Source organism: Polyodon spathula, chromosome 24 (genome assembly GCF_017654505.1).
Source record: "Polyodon spathula isolate WHYD16114869_AA chromosome 24, ASM1765450v1, whole genome shotgun sequence".
Lineage (NCBI taxonomy): Eukaryota > Metazoa > Chordata > Actinopteri > Acipenseriformes > Polyodontidae > Polyodon > Polyodon spathula.
Window position 1 is genome coordinate 8,183,127 of NC_054557.1, and position 14,612 is coordinate 8,197,738.

At 36.7% G+C, this 14,612-nt stretch overlaps 1 protein-coding gene across 1 annotated transcript in view; it reads left to right on the forward strand.

Moving 5' to 3' along the window:
• Positions 1–14,612, forward strand: part of vps13c (vacuolar protein sorting 13 homolog C) — a 102,462-nt gene that overhangs the window by 21,362 nt on the left and 66,488 nt on the right. The window contains 7 exon segments of the mRNA XM_041226200.1: positions 4,104–4,213; positions 4,792–4,851; positions 6,132–6,191; positions 7,218–7,298; positions 12,272–12,329; positions 13,252–13,379; positions 14,300–14,406. Coding sequence (XP_041082134.1) covers positions 4,104–4,213; positions 4,792–4,851; positions 6,132–6,191; positions 7,218–7,298; positions 12,272–12,329; positions 13,252–13,379; positions 14,300–14,406 — 604 coding nt within the window.

Here is a 14,612-nt window from a genome sequence, read left to right on the forward strand (position 1 = left end):
CTGCAGAACACATGAAGTACTGGGCTCAGATTACATCAGGAATTCCACAAGTAATATCCAAATTGGGAGAAAAAGTTAAACAGACTGATAAAATGTACTTTCATCATGTAAATTAGAATGACAGGAGACCTGAAACAGTTACATCACGTTGTTTATTACTGCAGTTCAAGTTTATTACAATGGTTTATTTAACTATCCTTTATCAAGTTCCGCAAGGTAAATGTTTGATTGTCCTTGTTTGGCAGGAAATTATTACACTGTTTGGAAACCAGCATTTTGAAAACATACATGGCTAATTCTAGAAAGTGATCTCACTACTGGGCATAGTGTTCACTGTATGTAAAACCCAGGTCTTTGGGGAGGAAAAATGAAAAAGTACCTTATGATAAAGGCAGTCCTACTATCAGGATCAATTTCAGTGTTAAGATTGCTCTTGTTTCTGCTCAATCCAATCATACAGTACAGTATAGGCGTAGTGTACATATTGACAGAGGTCTGCAAGGAATACAAAGGCACGTTTACAGTAATTCTGCCTTTTATTTCCTGTTTCATCATTTTGTCCTTCATCCTTCCGCTGTCTCTCAGGATGTCCATAAAATTGCCCTCTTCTTGGGTAGGGTTCTTTGGTTCTATACTATGATTTTATACCACAATTTCATTAGATCCCATTTGCCTGAATTTGATGAACTTTTGTAATTAAGGCTAGACGTTCTTAAACATACTGTAAAGCGCACCACACTAGCGTTCAAGGTCATACTTTTTTACGGTGTGTTAATTAAGTTCAATTATTTTCTTCTTTGCATGATGCATGCGTTTGCCACCATGCCGTCTTCTTCCCATCTGAATTTCTGGTGGGAAACTTAACTTGAACATAACTTGAGTTTGATGGTTTTTGCTGCTTGCCTTTTGCTACCGTGGGATGAAGGCACTCAAACTGGAGACTTCTTGTTCGATTTGGAAAGCTATGTGTATAAAGATGTCAAGCCAGGTAGGTACAAAGGCTGTTATCAGCATTTATGTGAGTCGACCTGCATACAAGTAGTGTATTAACACGATAAATACCTACGAATACATTGTGGGTTTTTTATTTATTAATATTTTTTTTAAATCCAGCTGTATTGCTAGTCTGTTGTGTTTTTTTTTTTTTTTTTGTAAAAGTCTGAAACATTTATCAAGACTCTTCAAACTAGGCTTTTGCAATACCTTTAAAACCCTTGACGTTGGCCCTGGATAAATACTTAGTTTTGATACAAATAAATGTGATGAAAGTGGTTGTAGCTAAATAATTCCATAACTCTTACATGTCAGGCTGTCGTGATTCGCTATATATGTATCAGATGTTCAGTTTTGAAAGAGACACTTGTAACAGCAGACATGTATATTCATTTTAAAGAATGATATCTGATGCTACACTAGGTTAAAGAAAGTTCTCAGTTTTCTTGGCATGCATTACTTCCAGGTACTGGAGAAGCAGCTGGTTGGTTAATGACAGGAGCAAAGGCAAGACCACCTACAGTAGTTCAGTGGCGTGTATGTCATGTGACAGGGTAGCATCACTGCCGAGGCTGTTACCAGCAGGAAAGAGACCCAGAGAAAGCTCCGCCAACAGACAAAGGATTTCTCCTTCCTTATATACATGTGGCCACTCCCAAATTAGCACCAATTACCTAATTGGGGAATGGCCACACCTTTGATTGCTGGCAGGGATAGATTTAACCGCATCCCTGGCAATCTTACATTCCCACAAACATTGTTTACAACAGCAGGTCTTCTGCCCTGCCACAGTTACAAAACTATATATTTCTTTGCTAAAACATATCTTTCAAAACTGCACATTTGAGACCATTTTTATTCTAAGAGGCAGTCTCATTGGAACGCTAGCACACGTAATGAAAAACTGTTAAGATTTCCAAAAATGGACTGGACACATTTGAGAAATACAAAAAAAAAATATTATGTTATCAAGGTTGACTACTATACTGCACTGACCTTTCTCTCTGCAAAATATTGTGCCACAAAGGCATGAATGCAAAAACAGTATATGCAAATAATAAAATTGTCATCTTGTGAAGGTGTCACTTAGATCTGTTGCTGTATTGTTTTTTCACAACATGATATTTGATGAAGAGACAGATTTTGAAAACCAATTAGCCACTTGGGTTTTATTATGGTGTACACAACAGATGCCTTGGTGTTTAACCAATGCAACTCTCCTTGAATGATGTCATCTTTTATAGACAACTTTTCACCATTAATTTCAGGTTTTTAATAACCATGTGCCAATAGTGCCTGAGGGGAAATATAGCGGCTCACATGAATAGAAAAAAAAAACTGCCTAGAAGTAGTTGTTGTGTGCATTGAATGATTCAGGGTTTGGGTTATCTTCTGTTCAGATAACAATGATGGTTTCAGTTCAGATGATGTAGACTCCGCAGTCTGATTGATTACGCTTTCCTGTTATGCACCAATTTTTGATTTTTTTTTTTTGACAAAAATACTCCCTCTGCAATAATGCTTGTAATTTTGCCCTTGCCTGAGTCAACGCCCCACTCCAGAAGAAACAATGATGGTTTCAGTTCAGATATAGATTAGCCTATCACCATCTGAAACTGATTATACGCTTTCCTGTTATGCACCCAAATTTGATTTTTTTTTTTGACAAAAAAATATCCCTCTGCAATAATGCTTGTAATTTTGCCCTTGCCTGGTCACACGCCCCACTCACACGTGTATATATCATGAGGTATATATTATATTTATATATATTAGTATATATTTTATATATTATATATTTATATAGGTATATATATATATATATATACCAGCTATTGTGTTTTTTATTTTTTATTGGAATTTTCCTTTTGTCTGGTTTTCATGATTACTATGCACTGGCATTTAGGGAAAATTGTTGCACCATACAATTGTCAATTCCGATAAAACAAATACAGATCTACAAATGAATGAGAAACACCTGTTTGTGTTTTTTTCCCTAGTCTGTTTCTACTGATTGGGATAATTCATCACCACTGCTGTTTTTTAAATAATACCCAGAGGGACTCGTTTGGTAAAGGCAGAACCGTGTGGTGTGTACGGTGAGTCATACAGTCAGGGGAGCACAGGTTTGTGTCCTGGCTGTGTGAAGTTGCTGATCCTTGCTGGGAGTTCATCAGGGAGGGTATGGGAGTGTTTCTCCTTAACGCGCTATAGAGACTCCCAGAGATCAGGTTAGGTGACACCTGCTGTAGAGCTCCTGGGTGTGAAGAGGCAGTTGACTCGCTCATGGGATCGGAGGAAGCCCACTGACCTTCAGCTCTCCAGAGCTGCTGAGGGGATTAGCTGTGTTTTGGGTGAACTGGACATTCCAAGTTTGGGAATAAAACCAGATAAATAATTAGGCACACTGTTTTCATTCAAATGTTACTTTACAGTGTGGGAAGTCAGTTAATCCGACATCTTGCGTGGTAGTGTACGCAATAGATGTCTATAACCTTCTCAAATACTGCAATTAAAAAAAAAAATAAAAAATGCTGCTTAACATTCTAAATATTAATTTGAGTTTGTTCCGGTTTTAAATAGGTTACATAAGTGAATGCACTCAGTCATTTACATTTTATGTAGATCTTTTTCTCTAATGTAATATAAGTCGCTTTTATACATTCTATGGATATGTACCAAACAGTATGCACAGGGCATGCTGTTGTGTTGATGTTCACGTTTCGGTGGTCGAATGCGTAGTGTTGTCATTATCTTTTTCGTTCTGTAATCCTTTGTCTTGTTTGCTTGGCTGCATCTTTCCTCTTTACTAATTTTTTTTTCTTCCTAATGCTTGCATTTTAAAAAGGACATAAGCATAAAAAGCATAAAAAACACTTTAAGAAATCTAAACAACGTGAGCACAAACAAGGTATGTATGTGCAGTATCTATGTAGTATCTGTAGTACTTAATAGCTCCTTCTCAAACTGGCATTATACTGTCTTGTGAGAGGGCTTTACCCTTTAGATTTGTTCATTCCAGATTTGTTTAACAATTTAATATTATTTGCAATATTTTGAACTACTTTTGGTGAATCAAAGTACTTTGTCTGATGATGTTTTATTTTTAGAGAATCCTAAAGATGAGAAGAAGGATTCGTTTCAAGAAAAGCTACTGACTCAGGTCATAAAGAATCTGCAGGTCAAAATAACTAACATTCATATCCGATATGAAGATGATGTGAGTATACCTCAAAAGAGTCACATGATGATGTGCTTGTGTTATTGTATACATTCCCGTTGGACAGGGAAACTGGATAGTATTTTATTACATAATTATTTACTATTAACATTGGTGCTGTTTGAAGGACCAGTTGGGCCAGACGATGGACACAGAAGTGAAGTGAAGTGATGTGATTGCGAAGCTCTTTTGGCATTTAAATGTTTAAATAGTTCAAGGCTGTCTTAAACTGTGTTTGTTGGGGATGTGTAGCTTTATGGGGACGATCCAACTCAAAATCTTAAATATCAAGTCAAGGGAATGGAGGATATTGTGTCCTTATAGCTAAAACTTGGGAATCTAATCAAATTGTGTTGGTTTCTTTCTGAGCGCATAGAATAATCAGCCATGTTACCAGCACATTGGAAGGATAATCATGGGAAACACTTGTAGTTTTAGAGAAAGTTTACTATATGTATATATATATATATATATATATATATATATATATATATATATATATATATATATATATATATATATATATATATATATATATATATATTATTTTTTTTTTTTTATTTTTTTTTATTTCCCAGATTACAGACCCTGAGCAGCCATTCTCAACAGGTGTTACACTGGAAGAGCTCAGTTTACAGGTAAAGCTCTGATTGTATTCTCTCTTTTCAGTGATTAATACATCAGAAACACTGTTGTTGTCTACTTGACCTTGTTTTGCAACTGTAGGATAAACGGGTAGCAATTTCTCAGTTGCCTGGGAGAAGAACATTGAGTTCCTGTTAAGGAAGCTTTCAGCCTAATGCATTGGGAAAGGTCTAATCAGTGTGCAGCACTCTGAACTTTTAAGCAATTCAATTACGTGTCAGTTTTCTGTATCAGCAAACATTCAGGTCTTCAGCTCTCACTTCTTCATTACTTCTGTTTATTGCAGATTTCCTGAGCAAGAACAAGCATGTCAGTAACATACACCCCCCTCTGCAGCTCCAGATTCAAAATATCAGCAATCAGTATAGTGGAAATGTTGATGAATGTATAAACATCATTACAGAATAGCATTAATACAAATTAGCAACACAATCTTTAATCGCAATGTGATAAGCCACACTCCAGATTAGTGCAAAAATATAAGCAGAACATACAAGTGGATGAATGAACGGACAGACACTCCCCTATATCTCAAGAATGTGATATTCTTAATAACTTAAGCCAAGTCATTTTACTATCATGCTTCATGACAATTTAATAAGAAGTTCTCCAGACAGTATCACCCCTGCCCAGGATTGACAGTTGTATCATAAAAATCACTGCAGGTATTTCCCAATACAATAATCCATCGCGTTTATGCCCATCACATATCTGCCCTAACCGTTTATCCGCCATGATCAATCTCTTCAGCAGCGTTAGTTTATTATTGAACAGAGAAGATTAGTCTCTACCAAATTTTTTCTACACTGTGTTGTATGTGCGCTGTGAGCAGCCATTGCTGGTGGTGTCACGTGAGCTGTTCAGTGTGTTGATATGTAAATAAATCATATCCGCCTGCGGGGTGTATCAACTTCAACCTCCGTCTCGTCTCCTGCCTGTCACTCAGCAGCGAATGCACGCACCCACACGGCAGATGGCTACTCTGTCACAAGCGTTAATACCCTATATCTAAAAACAAGGGATTTAGTGGAGCTCCCTAATTAAATCTGAATCTCAAAACAATAATTGTGTGAATATCGTAATTGTTACAGCTGTGTATAATGATATTTAAAACAGGATTCATTCATCCGACTTTTTACATGTCCGCCCTTACTCTGGTCCCACCACAGCTGGATACTAGAAGGTTAAATTAGTTACTCACAGGCTCTACTGTGAACATGAACAGAAGAGAACCCACCGCAGAGCGATAACTTTGAAATTCTTTTCTTTACAGACAGCCGATGAAAATTGGAAGCCATGCATACTAAACAATGCGGCCAAAATCATCTACAAGGTAACTTCACAAACATAAAAAAACATATAGGCTGTATATATGGGTGTTCTTTTAAGCTAGATTCTAACTAAGCTTATCAGTGGTATATATATATATATATATATATATATATATATATATATATATATATATATATATATATATATATACATCAGTAATTAGTAAAGAATTATTGGTGTAGTCTGTATACATTTATAAGCACATTGAAACTTAAACTTTGAAAAAAAAAAGTTGTATTTTTTATTAAACAGACATGTGTGTCTCTGGTCAGTAACAAACTGAAAAAATAATCATAACCACCTTTAAACAGTCAGTTCATACAGCACCCATACTGGTAAATGCATGCATCAGCTGTCATGGATTAAAATCATTACACTTGTGTAGATCCTGTGATCTTACAACAGTATTTTCTTTTCTTTTTTTTGCTGAAATTGTATTTTGCTTGTTGGTTGTTGGAAGTGATTGTAGCAAACAAAATAATTCCATCAATCTGTGCACATCCCTTTGTTAAATACTGTACGTCTTTAAAAGCTCTTTTATTTTATTACACTGTTATGAAATCTCTGTTTGTGAGCCATGCTTTCAGATAGTGTTGCACTTCCTTGGTAATTTTACCTGGAGGGTGAATTTGTCCCCACTAATTTCCTTAACCAACCATCTGCTTCCCTTATTGACTGACATGCTTTCAGCCAGTAACATGCTTTTCAGAAGTGAAATGTTCTAGAAAGTGCAAGATTCCCTGAGAGTAAGGAATGAAAACAGTGAATCTTTTTTTTTAACCCTAGTGTAATACCAGGTAGAATTTGTCTATGAAAATACACACTTGCTATGGCATGTGTTTCTTTTCCAAGTTGCAAAACATGTAAACTTGATGTAATTATTTAGTCCCACATTAAGTGGGACTGTATAATATGTATACTGGTTTGTTTGGGATACGAAAACAAGCAACCTTGGTGTTAACCCTGCTTATACAGTACGCTGCATCATAAGAGGAAGCCTGACTGCTCTGTGTTTGATCAATTCCAGCTTGTCTGTTTGGACTGCCTGTGCGCCTATTGGAACGTGAAGAGCAGAATGTTTTACCGTGGTTCCCAGGAAGATATACTGGTAAAATATATGTTATTTTGTTTGTTTATATTGTTATCCTAAGTAATGTTTCTTTTATTTTGTGTCCTAAAAAAACATGTACATTGGGTACTTCTGTGTGAAAGAAACCTCACACACAATTCGACCATTAGAAACATCGTAGAACATCACCGTTTCATCGTAGCTTATTTAATGTGTATTTTAATATCAGGAAATGTGCATTAATCAGGGTACATTGATTAAAAGGCATAGTTTAATAAAGACACATTTTAAGAATCACCCTCTACTACAGATTGGGGGACAATTGTATTTAATAAAAGCAGCAATTTTTTATCCTACCTCCTAACCTCTTGCACTACAATAATTTGCATATGCAAACAAAATACTGCATACCGTGAAAGGGATCAAACATTCTAAGAGTTAGAGTGAACAAGAACAATACATTAATGCAATTTTACAAAATGCAGTTTAAAAGTAAGTATTAATTTACAGAAAAGTGAGAAAAATATGAAATTGTATTAAATATAAAATGTTCAAGGCTAAAGTAGCTCAGTGACTCTGTCATGGTGATCTACTTTTTTGTACAGTGATTGGCAGAACGATTGAAAGATATACATATAGAAAAACATTTAAACTGTGCATGGACATTTAAAATATTCTATAAGCTTTGCATGTAGGTAATTATTCTAACACCTATAACATTTATATAGCATTGAAGGGGATACATGTATGTATCTTATTGACATGTCTTGTTTGTTGATGTAGTATCCTTTAACTGGTGAGGATAGTAATGAATTCAGCTTGGACAAAGTGATTGTAACAGTCTGTCTGTGGGCTTTTCAAAAGTTAAGTAGCTTAGGGGTGGTAGATGACGTCGGGGGCTCTTGACATAGAAAACAGGAGAAACACGTTGTGTCTGCAAGAGCAAATGAAGTCTTTTGAAGATAACCCTGCTTCTAAGCTGTCAAACAAAAACCCTATGTTCATGCTAGCCATTATTTTGTTTACCCTGCTTTGATCACTGGACTGTTCTACAGTCTCTTAATTGGTGTTCTGCAAAGCCAAAGATGAATTGCTCTGTTGAAGTGTCTAGTGCTTAAACTAATGAAGGCACCCGGGATCTTGTTCTCCTCACACTGTATGATTTGAGTGGTATTTTGCCATGCTGTGTGTACATGTTGGGAAGCATGCTGTGTAAACTTGTGTGCAATTTAATCAGTGCAAACATTAAAAAGCGGAAACATTTGAACTGATTGTGAAAGGGAGGATCACTGTATAAAGAGCCAGACACAGAAATTGCGTTTGACATCCCGCACAGGTTTTATTGAAGGCACAGGGTACCAGCAATGTTGATACCTAGTGCGGGGTGAGACAGAGCAGGGAACCATGTGACTGTGCCAGCATGGGTAAGGTCACAGGGACATGTACACAAACTGGAGTGTAAACAAGGTATAGAGAAAACGGCAGCAAACAGTGTAAAAATAAAACAGTGAAAACACAGCTAGAAAATAGATTGGCTACAGGCGGCTGAGCGTTACCTCCTCTAAAAGGAGGGCCCCGCTGCGCTACACACCCTCACTATACTGGTTGGGGGTCATTCTCTGATCCCTTAAACTAAACGCTAATCCACAAGCAATAACAGGTCCCGGTTACACACACAGTGAGTCTTCGTTTGCACAGATGAACAGGGTCACAGGTGTTTACTGGTTTGTTGTTTTTGATTGGCCGGGTGTGCCTTGGGGCACGCTCCTCCCAGCCAATCAGGGATTCCCATTCAGCCAAACCCTGGCCGAGCCTCCCTGTTCAATTAGTTGACTGACGGCATGTCTCCTGTCAAGAGCCTGAGCTGTTCTTGCAGTGACACATGCTCTGAGAAGCCAGTGACAGGATCCTTTTTTTTTATTTTGTTGAGAGAAAAAAAAAATGAGACAGCTGTCTAGTCGCCAATTGTTAAAGTAATGCATACATTTTGCATGCACGGCCCTGACTCCAGCACTTGAATGCTAATCTGATGTGATCACCTTGCATCTCTTGTATTGGGTTATGTGCATTTGTTCCACTGATCCGATTTAGTGGCCTGTATGTGCTTTTATCTTAACCTTCAAAATCCACTTGTGCTGGGCAGAAACCTCTAGAAGCATGAGTGACTCGTACCTGTCCTAATAGAAGGAGATTTATACACACATGAAAGCTTCTCAGCATTTTACCTCCATTTGTTTAGTATTATCCCTGAATATAAAATATTTTCCCTTTCTAAATAAGACTGTGGCCCCAGATTCAGAGATACCCAAATTGAGTTTTAAAAAAATGGACTTGAAAGCAATTTGAAATTAGGATTGTTCATTTCCATGGGCAGCAGACAGAAATTAAATAGATTTCAATTGGAACCATGGCAACATGCTGATGGTGAAAGTTACCTAATGAGTGTCCAGTGCAAAGGACCTGAGAGGCAGGTTTTAAATAATAAAAAAAAAATGTAGGCAGAACTTAAATTCTGTTGATTTTATCTTATACTGTCAGGGAAATGATGGAGGTTGTTTGTATCATTTATAACAATTAAATAACAATTGTACAATTATTACAACATAAATAACAATTGTACAAAAATGTGATCACTTTTGTATACTTTTGCATCCCCAGTTTGATATTGGAATGAGATTTCTAAGTTTCATCGTGCCGATGGAAATGAGGCTTGTGTTGAAATATGTTTTTCAGTTTAATTTATTCATTTGCAGACACAATTTCTCAGTGACTTACTGTTCAGCTAACACCAGGTAATAGTAGATATCTGACATTAATGAAAATGATGGGTTGTTACCACTTTAATATTACACCACGTGTTTTCTGTCAAGCCAGTGGTGCCTGAGTTAAACCACTTAATTAAAAAGGTTAGTCTTTAACTCATCTCTCCTAAGCTCTAGGTTTTGTGTGAATACGAGCCATTGCTCTTAATTAATAGTCAATACAAACCATATGTCCAGGTTTGCCAAGGGAGAAAAGGATCGTCACAAAGAAGTAAGTAGTATTGGGAAACAGGTGATTCTATTAGTGGGATTAAATCCATCCACCATCCGGTTATATTGAATGAGTCTTTTCTTTAAAAACCTACCCAGTTAATCATTCTCCAGCTTGACAAGCCTAATGGTATTGCATCACCATTTGTACTCCAAAGCAGGATAAAAGATAGACGTGTCATTGTTGCATATTTTATGTCCAGTTCTATAAGTAAATAAAAGGAATGTTTTATAAAAGTGGTTTAGAGAGGCATGTACAGACATTTATTTGATGGTAACCAATCTAAATACTATCAATTCATGATGCTCTACCCCATTTTTTTAAATATTTTTTAAATACCGGCTTTTCAGTTAGTGTGCGAGAGACTGCTAATTAGGGAGAGTGATGTAATGGAAGATAATATCCTCACAGTCCAACCCTATCCCAAGGTTGATGAACAGTGAACTTCGTTGCTTTTTGGAGTCACTTTCAATCCAAAGGGAGCAGTTTTTCACTATAAGATGATATCTGCTTTATTAAAGTATTCACTCAGAGAAATCTGTGATGCTGTGTCTGGCCCGCCATTTTGTTTATAATGATGTGGAGTCAGAGGGTGCTATTGACCGCTCGGAGGCGAGTCTAAGCATTTAATAAAAATAGGTCTCTCATTAAAATGTTAGGCATTGCCCTGTTTTAATCATTTTAACAGCAATGTTTATATGACAGGTATATTGTTAGACTTCATTATCTCAGAAATGTGGAATAATCGGGGAAGAACTTACAGTTCATTTCTTACTCAGAAACCCTTTCAAGAAGTCGGTGTTCCAAGATTCATCAAAGAGATATGTTGAATAATGCAGTGCTCATTAGAGTGAAGTTCATGTTATCCTGGTATCTGTGTAGATGCATTTCATTAAGCTCCTGCTTATTATTCCTCATTCTTATGTTGCTGTAGCTACGAGGTTGAGTTCATGTTTATGGTAAACTATGAATAATACCCAGTGGCTTCCAGTGCCTACACAAGTTTGATTTAATGTTACAGCACGTACTGTACTTGTTCTGCAGTGATTTCCTGCTGTTTATTGTGTTGATATAATAAGTGCTCAAGGTCAGGTTTATTTTGAGCGCTGTGAATGCATGACTATTTTGTTCTGAACTTACTTTTTGTGTAAACTTTGTATCTGTTGTTGTTTTTCACATCTAATGCTGTCTTTGCTCCATGATGAAAGCCAATGCTGTGGTTGTTTCTGCTTAGATATGGCTTAGCAATTGACAGTTATGACTACCGTTAAGGTTATTTGGTCTGGCAAGGATGTGTAACTGCTCAGAAGGATGACATTCTTTTTTTTTTATTGTGGTTGTGTGCAGTGCTTGAAATGAGGTGTTGGAGAAACAGAGGTTATGCACGAGTTTGCAACATTTTAACTAAAATATGTAACTGGCAAGTTTAAAACTGAGAGAGTACTCACCAAACAGAGCTGCAGTCAAAATAACTTTTACAAGGGGCTCAGGTGGTAAATCTTCACGGCTACGAGAACAACTGCTGTGTTTTGAGAGTCTTGTATATACCATGTACTACCAATTACATTTCTAATATGAATTGAAATTAAAATTCAAATAAAGACTGTTCCTAGCCATACAATATCAATTGTCTATGGGCAGGGGGTTCTGGAGTAGTCTAAAAACTAAACGCTGTGGCACATTTAAACAAAACCAACAGTCTGCCAGAACAACCCTCCATGTCAACTTTAAAATAATGTCATTATGATCTGTATTTACATTTCTTTCCCCCCAAAAACCCACTAGCAATGTAATTGTTATTGCTGGTGCTGATTTATAAGGGTAATTACAACTCATTAACCCACAAGAACTGTAACAAAGTTTGTTGCAAGATTGTGTCCAGGGTTTCTTGAATCTAGAACATCCTAGAGTCCTGAGCTTATCAAAGAGTTTGGCTCTTGTTTATAATTATCTCCTATCTGCTCTGTATTTCTTTACAGGGACTGCTGAAAGAAGGAATTGCTTCAAGTGTCAAGGAGCCCCAAGATTATCAGTACAGTATGTAACCTGTATTTCAAAAACATACACCTGGTTTCTATGGAAACCAAAACAATGCTAACAAGCAGTCCAAACTCACAATTTCGTATTGCACTGGACATCTACAAAAAATACCTTTTAACACATATTTTGTAGCAGTTTAATAGAAAGGTATTTTGTGGGTCCGTTCCATCTAAAGCTTGGGAGCATTTCTCAGCCTAAAGTACTTAAAGCTAACAAAATAATTATAGCAAATCTTACCAAACAGACGTTGCCACCATTTCATAACTATCTCATATTGTCCTGTAGTAAATATGCATAAATTATGGTAAATGGGAATGGTAGAAAGTGAGAATGGGAAAGTTCTTAGTGAAGAAAAGTTATTGATCTCTCCTTGCAAATACAAGAAATCTTAACTCCCAGAAGCAAGTTGCATTAAATACACATTTAACATAAGGTGTGCACCTTTTCCATGGGAACATGTGAGATTCATGACGTTGGCTCTATGAACTTTAAAGAAATAAGACTTCACTGTCTGAACTGCATTTACCCCGCAATTAAAATACTAATTTGTTACAGCTTTAATGTACAGTATATGCACATTGGCAATATACTGTAGAGCAATATCTGTAGTAGTTTTTTACCATTACCACGCCAATGCTAATATTGAAGAGGTAACTGACTACTTGTGCCAAACATCAAAGTTAAGAGACAGCAAAAGCGAGGTGGTGGGTAGAATATATAATGGGTTTTATATAACCATTAGTAGTGTGGTTGGTTAAGAAATATTTCGTTTTGGAGAATAGGTTCCACAGTAATGCGCATGAACTGAAGTGGCCTAAACAACTTAAAACTGGCAACAGTGCATTATTTCAAGAAGGATTCAACACTCCCTTGGTTAATAAGAAGATTGAATACATATTTTCTATTTTTTCTTTTTCAGTTTTCAGACCTATATTCGCTTCAGCAAAACTCTGCATCAACCCTCATGCTGAGATCGAACTCAAGTCCCCCAAAATGTACCTTGACATGGAAGTCCAGAGTATTGCTATAGAGATGACCAGGCCACAGGTAAGAAAAAGTGCAGGCTTGGTGCATCTCACCTTTGCACAACCCTGTCTGTCAGAAAGAGAATGGGGTTGTCTGAAGAGTTGACAATTGACTGGAATTAATCTAATTCTGATAATGCGATATCAAGCTGGGCCCTGCTCCAAGCACAGATTAATGAATTTTAATGAACACTGGCAGATACAGTCTTCACTAATGCCACCTGCATCAAAAGAACTCCATTCCTGTGTGATTATGAGACACTGGCTTCAATGTGAAGGGCTTCATTGTGTAACATTCAAAGCAGTTGTGTACACACATCCGTACAGCCTGGACATTGTAATGATGACCCCAGTACTTCAGTGTATAACAAGAGTTAGATTATTCATTTATTAGGACTCCTGGATTAGTACTACTGTTATGGCTTCCGGTAGACTTTTGCGATATCATTTTGTAGTTTTCTTCGATTTACATGATATTAAATAAAATATCTAAATTATGTTCCTATAGTTTATTATTTTTAAATCAATCAGTCTTAATCCTAAAATTCTAGGTGATGCAAAACTTTTGGCCATAGCTGTAAGTGAATAGTCATACATACTGTACAGGGCCATTTCCATGCTCTTAGAACATCAAACAAAAAGGTTAGTTTAATCTTTCTTTCTTTTATAATTCAGCAACAAATGAGTGATCTCTTTAAAATAATAACACAGTTTAATGGCAGGTAGCTGTTCGTAGACCATTATGTTTCTACAGTACCATGGAACATTGACACTCGGGAAATGGGTACATAAAAGGTAGGTCATATCAGGTAATCCTAATACCCCATCTCCTCCACAGACTCGCATATTTGTGCTACATGTGGTTTGATATTGGCTGTAATTGTGTGACAACCATAACGTTTTATCACTGGCAGTGTTTTTCTTGTTCTTTCTTTCTTTTAGTACCTCAGTATGATGGACCTTCTTGAATCGGTGGATTGTATGGTCAAAAATGCCCCATACAGAAAATACAAACCAGAGCTACCACTCCATAACAATGCCAGAAAATGGTAAGTCAGTAAAAGAAATTGACCTTCTAAAAAATGCATAAAAATGCCCTGGACAAACTGCTCCTTCTAACTCCTCTCATGCACTTGTCTCAGTACAGTACAACAATCTCTGTTTCTTCATCACACTAATGCATGTTTTAAATATACGAAGTGCAGTGGTAGCTGGCAGAGGAGAGCAAATATATTTGCATGGTGAGGTTATAACT